Consider the following 18,408-nt stretch of genomic DNA (forward strand, 5'->3'; position numbering starts at 1 on the left):
TTGGGCTTCCCAGCAGCACCCAAAGGAGACGCTTCACTTTAACAGCTCCCAACCCTACTCTGGGCCCATGCCACACTCAGGGTTCTGAACCTCAGTAGACTGGAAAGGTAATTTTCCCAAGTAGAAATTAGTGAAGACCCAGAATAGAAACGGTCAAAGGCTGTGTGTTCAGAAGCACTGGAACCTGAGTCTGACCGCTATCACTGCTTCAGAAGGACTTGAATAGATGAGCTGTGGAGGTGTCTTCAGGGAAGGGAAGGCTTCAGATAAACTGGGTGGCTGCTGCCAGCCTCGGGAAGCTAGAAATGGCCCTGGGCTGCATAAACCAAATGTGATGGTGCAGGCAGAGCTCAGAACCTAGTGGTAGGAAGTTCACAAGTTAAAGGTCATTTTTTTAGGGTTATCGTGAGTTCAAGGCTACCTTGAGCTAGAGGTGGGGTGGAGAGATAGGAAAGGGAAGGGAAAGGGAAGGGAGGGAAGGGGGGAGGGGAGGGGAAGGGAGGGAAGAGGAAGGGAAGAGACAGACAAGGAGGTATAGATGATGATGATCCCGATGAGTGAGGCAGATAAGTAAGACCCAAGGGTCTACAACTCCTAGCATGCCAGTGTGATGATATTTTGTTTATTATTTGACAAATAAAGCTTACCTGAGGATCAGAGCAAAGAGCTAGCCACACTAGTTAGCCATAGATACCAGACAATTGTGGCACAGACCTTTAATCCCAGTACTCAGGAGACAGAGGCAGAGGGATCTCTGTTAATTCAAGGACACCCTGGGCTACAGGAAATTGATCCAGTCTAAAAGAGAAACAGAACTCACACACACAAAGGTGATCACAGCCCTTGGGATCCCACACCTTTAATCCCAGCACTAGGGAGATGGAGACAGGAGTGTTAAGGCTGGGTGGAGAGGGGACTATAAGGCAGGAGGGAGCAGAAGCTTAGTCAGTCGGAAGCAGTGTGAGGATGCAGTGTGAGGACAGGATTGCCCCTTTGGTCTGAGCATTGGCCGAGGTAGGAACTCTCTGTGGCTGGCAGTTCTGCTTCTCTGATCTTCAGCATTAACCTCTGTATCTAACTCTGGGTTTTTATTATTAACACCAATTAGAATCCATGCAATATCCCAGGAATTCAGAGAGGGTTGATTTTGAGAAGGCACAGACTGCTTAGTGATTCATCAAACACAGAGCAGTAGCTCAGGGTTCTGAGCCGAAGAGAGTCACAGTCACCTCGTACCAGGACTTCAAGAAAAGCCAGAAGGCGAGAAGAGGATTGTGCTCCAGAAATGCAGCCTCACAGCCAGGGGAAAGTTCAGAGGGGAATAGCCTGGTCAGAGATCCAATCGCCAGTATTGAATGGAAGGCAACACCACCAGTGAACAAGCAGATTTGTTGCAGGTGAAAGAGAGCTTTCTTCGTCGTCTTCAGCCTTTGGCTTCACACACACACACACACACACACACACCTGCATGCACACATGCATGCACACACACACACACAATCACCTGTACCTTCTTTTGTTCTTGAACAGGTGAATTAGCTTCGAATCTTGATATGAAACCATCTTAGTTCCATACATCTGGCTCTCTCACAGGACTCCCATGCATGTTCTTGGCATCATTCGTGACTTATTAATTTGACCAGCTTCACGTCGTCTGTTCCCTTCTGCTTTAGTCTGTGTGGTTCTTTCACCTCCAGCAAGACTGACCAGAGACAACTGGCCTATGGTCATTTATTCTCTTTTCTGTAACATTGTCTCCATCAGCATCAAGGGGAGCGTGAACGTGGTTGATTCTGAACACACTATGTGAACAGCTGCATTCTCTATTCAAATGTGTGCTCACAATACATCTCTCTGACCTCCCCAGAAAACTTCAAAAGCCTCTTCCATAGCTTTCACTTCTACTTCTGTACATCCTGCAACATATATATTGTGGTTTTTATCTTCTCGGAGTATTTTAGATTGTAGGAGTCAAGCTTTCTTCATCCCACAGTATCCCTACAAGGCTGAAGGCAGTCACTGAAATGCTCACCTTACCAGCCTGAGTCCATGGTGGGAAATGATTCCTCTGACCCTTCAATCTGTAGGAAAATAAGGAGCTATGCAGCACCTACCCATGGTAGGACAACTCTGAAAGGGACAGAAATGCTGCATCAGAGCCCTTGGACAAGCAAGTGCAGTTCATTTGACTGTAAAGCTCCTTCTCTGCTTGCTAACTAACAGCTTGACCCAGCTGGTCTCCAGCCTCCCTCCATCACTGGCTGATCTCAGAGGAAGGGAAGGGCCAAGACCATTGTATATAAAGCTACAAACCATGAAAATAGGACAGTAGGAAAGCCCTCTACTAACTGAGCTGTATCCCCGGTCTGTGGTGCACGTCTTTGTTTGTTTTTTCTTTTGTTTTATAAACAGTTTGGGCTGGGGTCCAGTGTGCTAAGAGAATGCCTGGAAAGCCAAATGGGATGCAGAAGAATCTGGGGAGACTCTGTTGTCTCTATGAACATTGCTGCGGTTTTTACTATAAAATGAGGTACTCCTATAATTTAAAATCTCTGCCTGAAGCGCATGGGACTCTCCAAGGTGCCACTCTTGTCATTGGTTACACCTCACAGAACACAAGACCACATCTATGTTGCAGGAGGCCACTTGTTCATTTTCTGGCCACCCAGACTCCCAAAATAATCACACAGAAGCTATATTATTTAAATCACTGCTTGACCAACCACTTAAGCATTTTTCTAACTAGCTCTTACATTTAGAATTAACCCATTTCCATTATTTTATATTTTGCCACGAGATTCGTGGCCTTCTGGCAAGGTTCCAGCTGGCAGCTTACATCTTTCCCCTCGGGTGCCTACATGGTAGTTTGCGATGCTGCCTTTTTTCCCAGCATTCAGTTTAGTTTTCCCCACCTAGCTCTACTCTGCCCTATCACAGGCCAATTCAGCTTGTTTATTCATTAACCAATAAAAGCAACACATATACAGAAGGACTTCCCACATCACATCTAGAAGGTTTGAAGGGGAATCACAGAAGCTTTTGGCCTTGCTTTCTGGATCCCATCAAAGGAATCCAGGACATCTGTTCCACAGCAGGGCAAAACTGACCTCTAGGAAGCACTGGTGTAGTAGGAGATATAATATAGTAGATTCCTTCGCTTCTAATACTGACCATCCATGGGCAATGTGACTTCAGAAGCCCACATCCAGGCAGACATCTAAAGTGAACCATACCTCACAGCCCCCAAATCTCTGTGGAAACTGGAAGCCAAGTGGCACAAAGAAAATTGTGAGGCCCAGCTCTTCACACAATTATGTTGATTTTATTTCCCAAGGCACTATTTCAGACGAGGCAATGTTCAGTCAAAGTAAAATCTCCTGACCACAGAGATCCAAACTCAAAAGGATCAAAATGGAGACCACGACAAGGCGACTGTTCACACAGGGACCTTTACACTCAAGACCTTGACAGGACTGTGCCATTTCACTCCTAAAATGGGAGGGTCAGAGCCTGGGCCAGACACCCTTTATTCCCCATGTGGTTCTAGGTCTGCTCTCACTCACCAAGGATCCTGCTGGAGAGGAAGCCCAGACCTATGCCATTAACATATGGCCTACCTGGAAATTTCCAGCAGGAAGGAGGCTCAGTGTCAGTCTCAACATGAGTTTCTCTCTGCATGATTATTGTCTTGGAGCATGTCTTAGGCAGAATCTATATGGAGAATATATGGAGAATGTTTAGAAATAAGGAAACATAAGTCATTCAAAATCATAGAGAACACTTTGTTTGTTTGTTTGTTTTTCTAGGCAAGGTTTCTCTGTGAAACAGCCCTGGCTGTTCTGGAACTCACTTTGTAGATCAGGCTGGTCTTGAACTCACAGAGATTCACCTTCCTCTGCCTCCTGAGTGCTGGCCTTAAAGGTGTGTAGTACCACCATTTGACTCATAATGAGTGCTTCTATTGGTTGAGATCATGTCAACAAGGTGATTCAAAAGCCTGGAGTTTAGAAATATGTCAGCTCAACTTCTGTTCTGTACATATTGGTGGTGGCCTAAAAGAAAACGGCCCCCAAAGGGAGTGGCACTACTAGGAGGTGTGGCCTTGTTGGAGGAAGTGTGTCACTGCAGGGGCAGACTTTGAGGTCTATTTTGCTCCTTCCCTCAGAGTGATTCTAGTCAACTTCCTGTGGCCTTCATATCAAGATGTAGCCAGTACCACGTGTGCTTGCACGCCATCATACTTCCCATCATGATGACAATGGACCACGTCTCTGAAACCATAAGGGAACCACTCTAATTATAAGAGTCGCTATGGTCATGGGGTCTCATAGCTACAGAAAATCCTAACTAAGACAGCATAAAATATAAGTAAAAGGTAGGAAAGTAGCCCAGCTGGCTTTTCTGCCACGCATGAAGCCTTGGCTTAGATTCCCAGTGCTACACAAATGAGCGTGGTAGGGCAGAACTGTAATTCTAAGCACTCGGGAGGTAGAGGCAGGAGGATGAGAAGTTAAGATCACCTTTAGCTACAATGTGAGTGTGAGGTCGAGATGGCCTAGACACCTGTCAAAGATGGTAGAAAGGGAAGGGAGTGAGAGAAGAAGGAAGGAAGAGAAGGGAAGGGAACTAAAATCTCACCCAAAGGGTCTATGCCACTCACATTTTTACTGATGAAGAGAGTTGGGTGTCTTAGAAATTTGGGGTTTACTCTCCTTGTATTCCAAACAAGTACACCTGCCAGTTGGTTTTCCGTTTCCCGACAGTCTCAAGGCATGGTCTTCCTTTTTCATAACTGAAATGATCAGTCTGTCAAAAGCTAGGAAACTGGCCAATGGAGCTGCCTTTGGTTCTAGACTCAGGTGGAAAGAGAACGGACCTCATATTTTTACCCACCACTGCGAAGATGACTCTTGGCAGCCACAGGGCAGGAAGCTTGGGTTTTTTCCCTACCAGAGCAGAGCTTTGGAGCTTAGGATTCCAAAATCCTAAATTGCTGTGTGCTGTGGGACCATCAAGAGAACTCTGAAGACAATCTCATTTACGCCCCAGCAGCTGAGCTGAAGTCTCCTTTAGGCGCTGTGCTTGGCATTCCTTAACTGTCTGGTGTGCGCTAGGATGTAAAAGGTCAGGTAGCTTGGCAAAGCTTGTGATAAGTTAGAAACATGCCTCCAGGCATCCCAGGGCACTCCCAACTCAACAAGGGTTTTGCTATAGCAGAGAGCGCTGGCTGCCCCTCTTCTAGAGCACTTAGCCATCCAGCAGACCACAGGTTCACTAGTGAGACCCTGGGGGCTTTGGCTGGAGAGTCACTCTGTCTGAGAACGGAAAATGGGGCTCTCTAACTTGTCCCTCACCATTATGACAAAACTCTCTACTGGCTCAGCAATCTGCTCAAGGTCCTTCTTCATTTTGTGAAAATAATCTCGAGGTGTGCACTTTTCAGTGTTTCTCGGGGGCCTCAGTTTACCTTGTGAACTTGTCTGTGGTGGTGTAGCCATCTGAGGAGTTCCCTGCTCGAGGCCTCTCTGCTCAGGCACAAAGCTGTATCAGTTCTGGCCCCTTTCCAAGCTTGGATATGTTTCTGCCTTTTTAATGAACTATTCCCCATTCTGTGAGTATCCACATGTCCTTATCTAAATCATTGCTCAGAGCCACAGAACCTGGAACTTACGGTGGGTACCCTTCAAACTCAGATCTGACCTATAACACCATTTTGAGGGCTCTCAAGTTACAGACAGAGTTTCTCTGTATAACAGCCCTGGCTGTCCTGGGACTCACTCCGTAGACCACGCTAGCCTTGAACTCTCAAAAATTTGCCTGCCTCTTTCTCTTAAGTGCTAGGTTCAAAGGTGTGTGCCACTACCACCTGGCCTCAAGTTACATCTTGGCGGGTTACTAAGATTTTTTTTTTTTTTTGATAAGTGAGATTATCTGGTGGCTTTCTAGTTCCCTTGGATATAATTACCATCTGATAAAATCAAATCATCAGCTGTGGGCTGCCCAGGGGATTAGGGAATATCTTTTTACTGCAGGTGGGATTTCTGTTGAGATTCCTAGAAAATTCCAGGTTTACAGCCATAAAAGGACAAAGTTTTACATACTTACCCCTTAAGCCCTGTTGATAGCTGTTTTAACATTATTATTTTAAATAGCTCTGTATGAAATGAATAGTGTCTCCATGTAGGCAGCCTTCACAGCACATTTTACCAATTGTGTTGGAATTCTTGAGTCTCAGCTAGACTCCAGGGTGAGAGGCTCCTCTCTCTTCCTATGTCCCCACAATTTTCCTTATTTCTAGCCTTCTCCTGTTTTATCTTAGCCCATTTTCATTGTCTCAGGGACCACTTTATCCATGCTGTATGGCTCTCACATACATAAAATGTTCCTATTTACAGTTTAAACTTAAGATTGAGACAATGCTTCTTAATAATTTACTATCTAAGACTCTAATAAGTTTTATTTTGAAATAATGATAGATTCACAGAAAGTTGCAGACTCAGTGCTGAGGGCCCTGAGGCCCCTGAGGCCCCTAGGCTTTTCCCAGTGCTGGTGCATGCAGGGATGAAACCTTTCAAAGCCATAGCCTCCAGCAAGACATGTATTGCCCGCAACACAGGTGCTCATCCACATTATTCTTACTGTGACTACAAAGGGGCCTGAGCTATCATGTGGGCTGGGTCCACCCTCTTGCTGGTCACCTCATACTCAAGTGGTATTTTGTTTCTTTTGAAAACCAGTCCCTACTGCCCTGTCTGGCTAGCCTTCAACTCCTGGTCTCATGCCACCTTTCTTCTGTTGCCTCCCGGGTATCTGGGAAGACAGGCACACTCTAAGACCAGTAGCCAACTGAGTCTGCTTTATCTTTGGGATGGTGTTATTTCTTGGGGCTGGGACTTTGCCATCAGAGCTGGCTGAGATCTCACTTCCTAGGAAGCTGAAAGGACAGATGGACGCTTTGTTGACTGCAGTCTTTCCCGTTGTCATTCCGATTTCTGCCCTGCCTTGCCCATCCTGTATTTGGGACGAACCAGACAGGGCAAATCACCAAAGCTCGGGATCAACTGGCTGACATTTAGTGCCATCCAGTGCCCCCTCCCTTTCACTGTCTCCTGGAGCCAGATTTGGGCAGTAGCAGAATATTCTTTGGATGGGTACTCCCCAGCTGGGCTCCACCATACTGAAGTCTGGCCAAGACCGGGTTAAACATGACTGCTTGGATCAGGTTAGGGAGTGGAGGACTTGAGTACTCCCTGACTCCGCGGACAATGGGGATACTGTGGAATTTTCCTTGTCTAGATTCCATGTTGTAATCACTTCCTGCTAGGCCTGGAGTGCAGCCTCAACACCTCACTGTCCTTACCAAGGAGAATGTGTGTCCATGTTTAGACACAGGATGTCAGGACTGGGATAGAAGCCTGCCTTCTGGCTCAGGACTAGGGAAAGGAACATTACTGATCCTTGCCTTACTTTGTCTGTGCTTCCTTGGAGGCTGAGAAGTAAGCTCCCAGGCTCTTAGTTGTGGAACCTAAGGTGACCCCAGCTTTCCCAGTAGGCTGTATGTGTGTATAGTGATTAACTTTGCCTGGGTGTCAGGGGGGGGGGAGGGGTGTCAGGGAAGCAGGTGGGGTGGGGCTGACTTGCTGAGGGTTCTCAAGTATTTCCACACCAAGGTCATCCAGCCTATACTGGAAAGCTCCCAGGGAGAATGTGTTCATGGCTCATTACCTCACTTGCACAGCCCACACTAACCCAGGAGGAACCAGATGGGCACTTCACATGTGCCCACTCAGTCCTCACTGACTGTGGGTAGCAGCTGACCTTGCTGTACAGATCGAAAAACTGAAGCTGAGAAAAAGGGAAGAGGAAGAGCCTGCGAGCCTGTACTGGGGCTGGAAATTGAGGTGTGCTGTGCTGCTCTAAGCCTTGGTTCTCTCAGCCACAGATGAGGAGCACAGGAATCCAGAGGGGGTTGTGTGCCCCGCCCTTTGGCTCAGAGATGATTGAAACAATGACCCTCAGGATTTGGAATTTCCCAAGAATCTCATGCTGAGGGAGGAAAAAAAGACAGAAGTCCTAATGCCTGACCAGGGGTGGGGGGGTCGGGGGATAAAGGATGGGGGTGGGTTTTGGTGTGGTGGTGGGGATCTCTCACAGTTGTGACAACTTGTCAATTTGCAAGAGAAACCAGAACTGAGACAATGATGGACAAACCTTGACTGTGGGTGGGACCACACCCTAACTAGGGCCACTTAGTTATACATTACCTCTCAGTCTCTCTATTTAAAGCCTAAACTGCTCATCAGGACCCTGAAGATGGACTTGTGTGTTTGTGTGTGGAGGGCGGGGAGGTAATTGGGCCTAATTATTTTTTTCCTTTCCCAGTGTGGTCACATTTAATAAATTCTCATCTATTTACTTACATATTGAGGACCCATGGCTGAGCCTATCCTGTTGGGGCTGTCAGGGCCCAGGCTTTGACCAAAGCTCTCTGATGACAACATTTGCCCAGAGGTTGTCACGAGGCTCCAAAACAGAAACACCTCTGCGTATATGGTTGGGGGGGGGGGGGGGGAGCGGATCACAAGATAAATGGATGTCAGGAGTCAGGATAGCGGGGAAGGGAGCAGGCAATGGGACAGCCACTGTTCACATGATCTCAGTTGGTCCCATCACTGGGTGGAAGTATTAGAACATGCTATCACCGAGTATTTCTCTTTGCATGAGCACAGTTAACACCTGAATGTGTTTGCTGTGGAACAATAAACAGATGGAAGGATTCCAAAAGTGCTTGCTTATTAGAAATGGGAATTCACCAGGGTCAGCATGGAGTGAGTCTCCCGAGAGCCTCTAGAGGGCGCAGGAAGGTGCTGGTGAACAAACAGCATGGGAAGGACATTTGGCTCAGGGTAAGAAATTCATGGGGAAAAGGCACATTCTTTTGGTCCTTAGTCATGGTCCTGGCTCCTCGTCCCCATCATACTTCATTGTTTAGGGCTGTACAGATGGCTGCTAAGCCTATCGGGCATCGTCTGAGACCCAGAAGCAAAAGGGGAATGGAATGGATGGATGGATGGACGGACGGACGGACGGGCGGGCGGGCGGGCGGGCGGGCGGATGGATGGATGGACAGACAGATAAATGTTTGGGTAAGTAGATAGGAGGATGAGTGGTATGGATGGGTCAAGGATGAGTGGAGGGGAAAATGGGTGGGTGGGTTGAAGGATGGGTGGATGGGTAGGTAGCAGATGAGTGAACTGAGTGGGTGAATAAATAGAGCAAAGAAAAGAGGATAGGTGCCACTAGATGGATGATGGATGGACGAATGGATGGATGGATGGGCAGAGCTGTTTTTAAACAATAGCTAGTGTGGCCCCTATGGGAAAGAAAGAAACCAAAAACTGAGGCAGTAATTGCTCAGCAGAGCAATTACTTTTTCCTTTCCTTGTGTCTCTGTGTACACTATATGTTTGAGTGTGTTTCTTGTACCCTTGTAAGCTTATGAAGACTGGAGGTTGATGTCTGATCTTTCTCAATTACTCTTCATCTTTATTTTTTGAAACAGGCTAGACTAGCTAGCCTGCAAGTTCCAAAGGGCCACCTGTCTCCTTCCATTCCATCCAAAGTCCACATACTCTGTCACTATACCAGGCTTTTACACATGGATGTTTGAGGGCCAAACTCGGGTCCCTAGGCCCTTGCAGCAGAATTTCTTCTCTTGGAAAGCTCAGTTTTTATTCCCAAGATTTCTGTTGATTTAGTAAGATCAAACACTTAGTGAGATCACCCTTAACAAAGTCCATGGATCAAAGTCCACAGATCAATTTTAACCATACCTATGGAGAACCTCCAGGGGAAGTACCTATTCTCAAATAGTCATCAGATGCTCTTACCAGTCAAATGGATACATAAGACCTCACATCTCAGATATATTAAGACACAGCAGCGACTGTGCTGAAAAGAGCAAGTGCTCTGTGTCACCTGGAAATATGGGTCCTGCTGTGGGTACTACAGGTTGGGAGTGGTTGGGATGTGAGGAGTGGGCCCACTGTGTTTGAGGGATGCTGGGGAAAAATGGACCGCTGTGCCTGGTAATGTTGAGGGAGCTGCGGGCCTCTTCCCACAGCCCGGCTCCCGCATGGTTAGCTTTATACCTGAAATAACAACACACGCATTGTATTCTTTTAAACACTGCTTGGCCCATGTGTGTAGCACCCCAAGGTGTGCTTACTGGGAAGATTCTAGCCTACGTCCATCCTGGGTTGGAGCTTTATTGCATCTGCCGGGAAGAGGGGAGCATGGCGTCTGCTCCAGAGAGCAGAGCTGTCAAGTCTGAGCTCACTTCCTCTTCCTCCCAGCATTCTGTTCTGTTTACTCCACCCACCTATGTTTCAATCTATGAGGGCCAAGCAGTTTCTTTATTACTTAAACAATGAAATCAACAGATTGATATATGACACTCCCACATCATGGTAAGAACTTAAATACGCCATGAAACTTCCCGTACTGAGGACAATTTCCAGGTTGTTGCCTATAGAAAATCATAGTGTGTGTGTGTGGTGGTAGGGATAAGTGTTAAGTGGGAAAATACAATTTTGGGGGAGAAAAATTATAGTTTTGGTTTTTGGTATCATACACTTGACTAGTGGCCTAGAGACCCTGGATTGTGGCTGCTGTTGAAGGCAAGGCTGTCAGTGCTGGGGTCCACCAGGCTCGTGGCTGGCACTAACTGCCAGAGATGTCTGGTCTCCATCACAGTACACAGGCTAGACTGCCCCATCTTGACCTGTGCTTATCTCTACTACAATACATACCGGGAAGTTCTGTCCTCATAGAAACCTAGCTCTGTTTCTGCAGGGACTCAGGGCAGGGTGGAGAGCTCCTGGGGTGGGCAGCCTCACTGGAGGCTTTGTGGTGACCAATCTCACTCTGGGGGCTACTCAGGGGAGTGTGACAGGAGTCCTGAAGAGCGATGATATGCTCCAAGCTTAGTGGGAAGGCCGCAATCCTGTTCTCCCCATGGAATACAAGCTGCAGATTGCTGGAAGTGTGCCAGTCATGGAGACGTCCCGTAGGAACTGGCACCTCCTCCGATGGCCTTCAGTTCCTCCCTGACACAGCCTGTCAGCAGTGCAGCTGAAGCCTTGTGACAGTGACTGAGGGTGACCCCATCCCTCAGTGGTACCCTGATGCTGGATGCCTAGCAACATCCTTCCCTGCCTGATATCAGTGGGAGCACAGCAGTCTGCAGGTCAAGGCCTATCTGGTGTGTTGGTTTTCCATCAAAGTAACTAAACACTGAGGCCAAGCAACTTCAGGGAGAAAGGTCTATGTTGTCTCAGTTTCTGAGATTTCCATCTGTCTGTCCAGAAGGGCCTGGCAGAGCTGGGCAGTTCCCTTCAGGTAGACAGAAATCACAGAGTGCACCTGGGCAGAGGGACATCTGTCTTCCCATCCGGACTATTACACTGCCAGCTGAAGGGTGTCACTCTGGTTCCTAGTGAGTCGTCTTTTTTCAGGTAGCTTTCTTGTCAATTTCTCTTAGACACAACCAGGGTTTTACAGTCTCTCGAATACTCAGTTCAGTCACAGTGAGAATCAAGATCAGCTGCCACACCTGGACTCTGCTTTCAACTCTGATAACTGAATTCTGTTCCTTTGGTTACATTGCCTAACCTGGCCCTCCTGGTCTGACGAATGAAGAGACGGGCACCCCAGGGGGAATCAGGAAAGTGGATAAAGTGTCAACATTCGAGCTTTCATAGCACACACGCATGCTAACCTCAGGGCTTCCCTTGTTTCCTGTTGTCGCTGTAAAGTCAACCTGAGATGGCCACAGGTGTTCTCCACTTTTGCTACAAGGGTGGGAAGGGGCTCCTCAACAGGTAGCGAGTAGTGGAGGCCTCAGGGAAATTCTAATTCTGCAGCACAGCCTTCCTATAAAAAAACTGTGCAAGCCGGGTGGTGGCGGCACACGCCTTTAATCCCAGCACTCGGGAGGCAGAGGCAGGTGGATCTCTGTGAGTTTGAGGCCAGCCTGGTCTACAAGAGCTAGTTCCAGGACAGGAACCAAAAGCTACGGAGAAACCCTTTCTCGAAAATCCAAAAACAACAACAAAAATGTGCACCACACGGCTGGCCCTCTGTTTCTCCAATAGGAAGGAGAACTTAAATCAGAGGTGGATGCTTTTGTGTGGGAGCAAGGGAAGGGTATTGGCACTGAGAAAAAAGAGGCAGGGTGTGAAAGCTCATTTCTTAGAACACCCAACTTAAGTGTTCAAAACAAGGCATCCCCGGCAACAAAACCCTTGCACACAGGCAGAAAGTATGGTTAAGGGGTTACAGCACTGCCGGTTTAAAAGCAGAATCAGAGATCCAAACCCGGTCTCAACCCTCGCCTCCTCACTTCCAAGCGCCCCCACAGTGGAATTCTTGTTCACTGGTCATGCTGTCAAAGGAGGCCAGGCTGCACCCCCAGGAAGAGTCGTCGGGATCCTACACCAGGGCCCTGGTGCTTGCCTAGCCCCCACCTTCTGCGAGGCCGAGAGGGGAGGAGCCACGCGCATGTGCACAGCTGGCGCCCCCCCCCCGCCCCCCGCGCACAGCTGGGACGTGGGCCCGGGACCTGAGGGCTCAGTTGGGAGCCGGCGGTGGATGCGCCCGCCGAGGCCTCCGCTGCGGTCCAAGCGTATCTGTTCTGTCCGCGCCGTCTACCATGGCCGTGCGCCCCATGCGCCGCCGCTGCCTTCAGGCGCTCGTGCTATGCTTCGCCTGGGAGACTATGGCGGTGGTCGCCTCGAAGCCGGGGGCAGGCTGTCCAAGCCGCTGCCTGTGCTTCCGTACCACCGTGCGCTGCATGCATCTGTTGCTGGAGGCCGTGCCCGCCGTGGCGCCGCAGACCTCCATCCTGTGAGTGCGGCCCGGGGTCGCTGGGGTCCGCGGGACGTGTGATTCTGGGTGATCGGGGGGCGTGAGTAGCCTGGGGGACGGGGGTTTTGGTTTGGCGAAGCGGGGAATCCTGGCGTCCGGTGCAGGGCTGCCGGGCGTTCTGGGCCTTTGTCCGTCCTGGCTGGGACGCCAGGGGCGGACCTGAGCGCAGCGCGCGCGGCCTTGGGAGCCGCCTTTGTTCAAACTCAATCTCCCGCTGGCCCGGGAAGTGATAGGGAGTCGCCAGGGAAAGCCCAGTGCGTCTCGTGCGCCCTTCCCGACTGGCCTCCCCTCTGGTGTTTTCTCAACTTTCACTCAACCCGCTCTCCCTCCTCACCTCCCCCTCTTTCCCTTCTCCCCCTCTCTCCTCTCCCCCTCTCTCTTTCTCTCCCTCTTTCTCTGCCTCCTTCTCCCTCCTGAATCTCAGGCCTTAAGGGTGAGTCGCCCCTCTTCGGACCTCTTCCTCCCTCAGTCTACCTTCCCCCCCTCCCCCCGCCTTCTGGAGTGAGGCCCACCCCACACCACCCTGTGCCAAGGAAACCTCTCCCGCAGATTCTGCCTCCCGCGGTACCACTAGCCTCAAGTGTATACTCCCATCAGCTTCTGTGCTAGAGCCTTTAAGTTAGTTGTGTGTCCTGGGGACCCTGTTGGGTGCAGCACTTGTAGGGTTTTTTTTTTTTTTTTCTTTGCCTGGAGGGAGCCTGATATCCAGGGTGCCATGGAGGACCCACTACTGTGCGGGTGACCATGTTCTGGGCAACCTGAGGGGCCCCTCTAGCTGTTTCTACTCCCAGCTGGTCTGTTTCGTAGAGCAAAGGCCCCGCACTTCCTGTTCACTTGACTTTCACCTGGAATCTTGCACTTCTGCCCTTCTACAAGACCCAGATCGGAAGCAACCCCAGTCCTGAGGGAGAGGGGCCAGAGTTGGCTGCAGGCCTCAGTGTGCTCTGAGGTTTGGTTCTGCGGAGGCAGTAATGCATTTCAGGGGCCAACTGTAATTCAGGGCCCTGCAGCTGCACTTCTGCTTTCCAAAAAGAGTTTTCACTTTTTGTGGCTGGGCTGGAGGACTTTGGCATCTCCAAGGAGCCTGTGAAAGTTATAAAAATCTGAGGGACCGACTCTCGGAGTGGGCGGGCAGCGTTCTCACTTCTGAAAGTGTATGGGTGTCCTACTTCCTCTGGTAGAGCAGGGCCAGGCTAGGGTGGGAATGCCTAGCAGAATTCTCCAGAGAGCTAAATAAGGCTTCCATTCCAGAGGGGGTGGATGGTCAGCCAAGGCTGTATCTGAGAGGACCGACATCAAGCCCTAAAGCAATAAACTTTTAAAGCGGGCCAGGATGGACCGTCTCCAAATGCGGAGGATTTCTGTAGTGAGTCAATGGCCAAAACTTGGACCCTGAAGCCATTTTTCACATCTGGGCAAAGTCAGATATTCAGACTATGTGTTCCCAAATCTTAATTGCCTTTTGCAGCAGTTTTTTAAAAGGAGTGCTGTCGAATAAAACTGGAGACCTCCACTCTCCTTGGCATGCTACCAGAAATGTATGTGAGGGCCTGAGTTCAGTGGTTAAAGACCTTTGCAGCCAAACTTGATAACCTGAGTTCAATTCTCAGGACCTACATGGTGGGAAGAGAGAATTGACTTGCAAGTTGTCCTGACTTCCCCATGCCCACCCCCCATTACAAAAAGAAACTTTTAAGAATTGAAATCACTTTACATGTAGCGGAGGATGTGTAAGGTATCCAGAGAAACACCAGAGACAAGTGTTTGGAAGATTCCCCCAGAAGGTATCTTAGCAGAAATTCAAACCTTGCTTTTTCACGGATGTCTTAAGTTTCCTGTAAGATTTTGTAACAAGATACTGCTGATTCTCTCAGGCGAGCACACAACAGAACACACGCTAAATCAGTCCCACTCTGTGTCTGGGTCCGGGCTGGAACAGGTGGGGTGGCCCAGGGGGATAGTAGCACACAAAAGCACCACTTGCTTTCAGCTTCTCTGACTGCTCCCTGCTCTCACGTGCATGCTGACACTTTCTGTATTTTTCTGCATTGGAGGCAAAGGTGTAGCTCGGTGGTGGAGAGCCTGTGAGGCCCAGAGTTAGAGCCCTAGTGCTGAGAGACAAGACAAAAGACAAAAGAACAATGGTTTCGTAGACACCGGACATAACAGATGTGAATTACGGAAGTCCACCTCCAAAGTCAGCGGGACCATCCCGCTGTCTCAGCGTGTGCTGCTGGCTGTCGCTCTCATCTTCTCCAAAGACTGAATTGGGTTCTCTGTTCCTAACGTTACAGAGGCTATGTTTTTGCCGGGGAGAATGCCAGCTTGTTTGGGGCTTCCGAGTGTTCTCGGGCCACCTTATGGTACAGGTTGGTACTGGCTTTGCTTTCTGGCCTGTAAGGTCAAGGTGGAAGACATCAGTGGTACCCTGTGCCTCTCCGTGCTCAGTGCCTTGAGCCTCCTTAGGAAGTGTGGCTTGGAAAGCTGCCTGATTTTCTCATAGCATCCTGAATGAAGCACTCCTAATGCTCTTCCTTCCTCTGTACCTCGTCATCCTGGCCTTCTTGGGGAAGTGGCCCTAAAGAAACAGCACGGGGTCCTGTAGATACTGGGCTTCTCACCTCACCCCCTGTTCCCTTCACAGCCTCTTCTGTCCCCTGAAGTCTCCACTGCTGAGGTCATGGGAACTGAGCCTGAACACTTAACATCCACTCGGCATTCCAGGCCTCTCCAGCGCCAGGGAGTTGTTACAAACTGGTGGTGTAGAGGAAGCCCCAGTGCAGGAATGACTGAGGCTGGGAGTTTGGGACAACTTTTCTGGGTGCCATGCAGAGGTCCCAGGGCAGTCACCATCTGGCCTCCTGGGCCTCTGTCCGTCTGCCTGGTACCCAGTCTTCATTTTCTGATGGCCTCTTCTGTGTTTGGACTTGAGATAGATTCTAGACCCGCCACTTTAATAAAGACCCGATCCCTGTAGTCAGCCTTGTGGGAATATCAGCTTTCCTGGTGGAGCACGGGATAATGTCCAGGTGTGCCAGGCCCCTGTGGGACAGAGGAGGCTGAAGAGCTCTCTGGTAGAGTGGATACACACTTGGCTCGTCCACATGGGTAAAACTCCCAAATGCTGAAGTCTCTTGGACCCATAGGGATGGGGATGGACTCTGTCGTTCAGCGTGCCCGTCCCGTTTGTCATAGCTCTTCACGTATATGTCACAGCTTGTCATTGACCAGCACCACATCCAAATGAGGCACTAGGAGAAAGCTGCTCCCTGCAGCTGCCCTTGTAGAATCATCCGCCTTCCCGCAGGAAACACAGTCATCCTGGCCTGAAGACTGGAGGAGAAGGCATTGTTGGTAGTGTGTTAAGTTCACAGAAAGTTCCCTGACTCCTGACCATGTCCTCTGGGGACACCTTTGGCTCTGGCTTGCTGGGATGTGCTCTCTGTGTTATGTTCAGTGGCCATAACATGAGAGCTGATGTCCCTGGCCTCTGGCGCAGATTCATGAAATCACTGTGTTTTCCCACAGCTCACAGCTTAGCCAAGACCTGGGAGGCTGCTATATTCATTCTGGATTCCTGGGTGTTGATCAAAGAGGAGAACCCTCAGTGTCCACCCAGGGCTTGGTGGGACTTGGGTCTGGGTGGCATTCATTGAGACCATTGGGATGCTCTTTGAGGGTTTATTCTGCTGTGACATCACTTCTTTGACCTCTGAATACTTTTTCTTGTGTGTCTCTGCGTGGAAGACATTCTTGTGAGGAAACCATGGTGGTTCCGTTGTTCCCATCCCGCTCTTCAATGTGTTTTAACGTCAAGGAAATAGTCTGAAAATAATCCCTTCACCTGGGATCCTGGGCCAGGCAGCTCTGAGGACTGGAAACTTGGCTCCTTCCTAATGAAGCCAGCTTCCTGCAGTTCTCTCCTATGCTAATGGACTCAGTTGGTGGTAACTGAGACTGGTTGGTTTCCTTGCTATGGAGTTTGGGGGGCCAGAGCTTGAGTGTGGTGCAGGGTCTGTGGGCTGACTTGTTTGTGCTCAGCTCACGTTCACTCACTCCCTGTCTGCGGTCTGTGTTCCCTGCGATGTGGACCAGAAACTGAGGACAAGTCCAGTATCTGAAGTATGGGGTGCTGGGCGGGCTGGACATAGGTGCTCTCTGCACAGATCAGGGGCATAACATTGCCACATAGGCCCAAAGCGTATCTCTTTATGACTGTAAAACTGAGAGAGCTGGAGAGTCGCCATACACTGTGCGTAGTTCCATGGACAGAGTAGGAGCGCTTGCCTGACCTGCTGGAGAAACTGGCCTTTTCCTCTGTACATGGAAATAAAGAGAAACGTAAAACAGATTCGAATGGATAAAATAAGCTAAGGTTATTATGGAGTTAGGAGGTCAGGACTCCAGGCCTGGAGCTGGAGACTGTTTAGAAATCAGGAAATTAAGGAAATGAAGAGGCGTCTGCAGGTCGCTGGCCTCTAGTGCCACGTGGGTGAGGGTGGGGGGGAGGGCCCTTGAGTTTCACGATATCCAGGATAGCCACTTGTTTTCACAGTGACAGCTTTGTGGGCTTTGAGGTGCAAAAGAAAATGATGCATTTAGAATATCGTTGTTTTAGTGAACTCAGGTTAAGAGCAGTTTAACTTGACTGTGGGGCTTAAGTAGCTGGGACTCCGTGTCAGTTACCTCTCTGCTGCTGTGGTAAACCCATGACAGAGCACTTTGGGGAAGAGCTTATTTAGGCTGTGGTTCCTGAGGAATGGAAATTCATGTGGGGGGGGGGCATGGCAGAAGAGGCAGGAAACTGGGGGAGCAAACGAAGTAGGCAAGGGTTTTAACTCTTTTTGGTTTTGTTTTGTTTTTCAAAACAGGGTTTCTCTGTGTCACAGCCCTAGCTGTCCTGGAACTAGGTCTGTAGACCGGGCTGACCTCGAACTCACAGAGATCTGCCTGTCTCTACCTCCCTAGTGCTGAAGTTGTGTGCCACCACCACCTGGCTGGGATTTAACTCTTAAAGCCCGAACTCAGTGACATACTTCCTGCAAGGCCACACCTTCTAAACCTTCCCACACAGTTCTACCACCTGGAGACCAAGAATTCAAATGCTGGAGCCTACAGGGGTATATTCTTATTCAAACAGACCCTGCTGACTCTCTTAGGACTCTCTGCAGTCTCTGTGAGCCAGGAATCCTTGGGTTCAGGATGGGGCTTTTTTCTTTAGGGAACTCTGAATGCCATGTACCCACCATGTGCACCTGACATCCCAGCACTCCAGCAGTGCGCAGGATGCTTTCTTGTTGCTTGAAGTGATGCTGGTGATAGCTTTAACATCTTTCAAAGTTGGTGATTCCAGTACTTTGTGCTTTCTTTGACTTGGTGATTGGAAAAACAGGAGCCCTGCATCATCTCCTACCTGGTTGCTTATCACTCCATGTTCTAATTGCATTTCTGGTCCCGTGACAAATACAAAATCAAAAGCAA

The 18,408-nt window shown here is 49.4% G+C and overlaps 1 protein-coding gene across 2 annotated transcripts in view; it reads left to right on the forward strand.

The window, feature by feature from the left end:
- Positions 1–12,604: 12,604 nt before the first annotated feature.
- Pxdn (peroxidasin) overlaps positions 12,605–18,408 on the forward strand; it is a 73,605-nt gene continuing 67,801 nt past the window's right edge. For both annotated transcript variants that reach the window (XM_057768922.1, XM_057768930.1), the window contains exon 1: positions 12,605–12,906. In XM_057768922.1, the coding sequence (XP_057624905.1) occupies positions 12,713–12,906 (194 nt within the window). In that variant the 5' untranslated portion in view covers positions 12,605–12,712. The remainder of the gene's footprint in view (positions 12,907–18,408) is intronic.

Source organism: Chionomys nivalis, chromosome 1 (genome assembly GCF_950005125.1).
Source record: "Chionomys nivalis chromosome 1, mChiNiv1.1, whole genome shotgun sequence".
Taxonomy (NCBI): Eukaryota; Metazoa; Chordata; class Mammalia; order Rodentia; family Cricetidae; genus Chionomys; species Chionomys nivalis.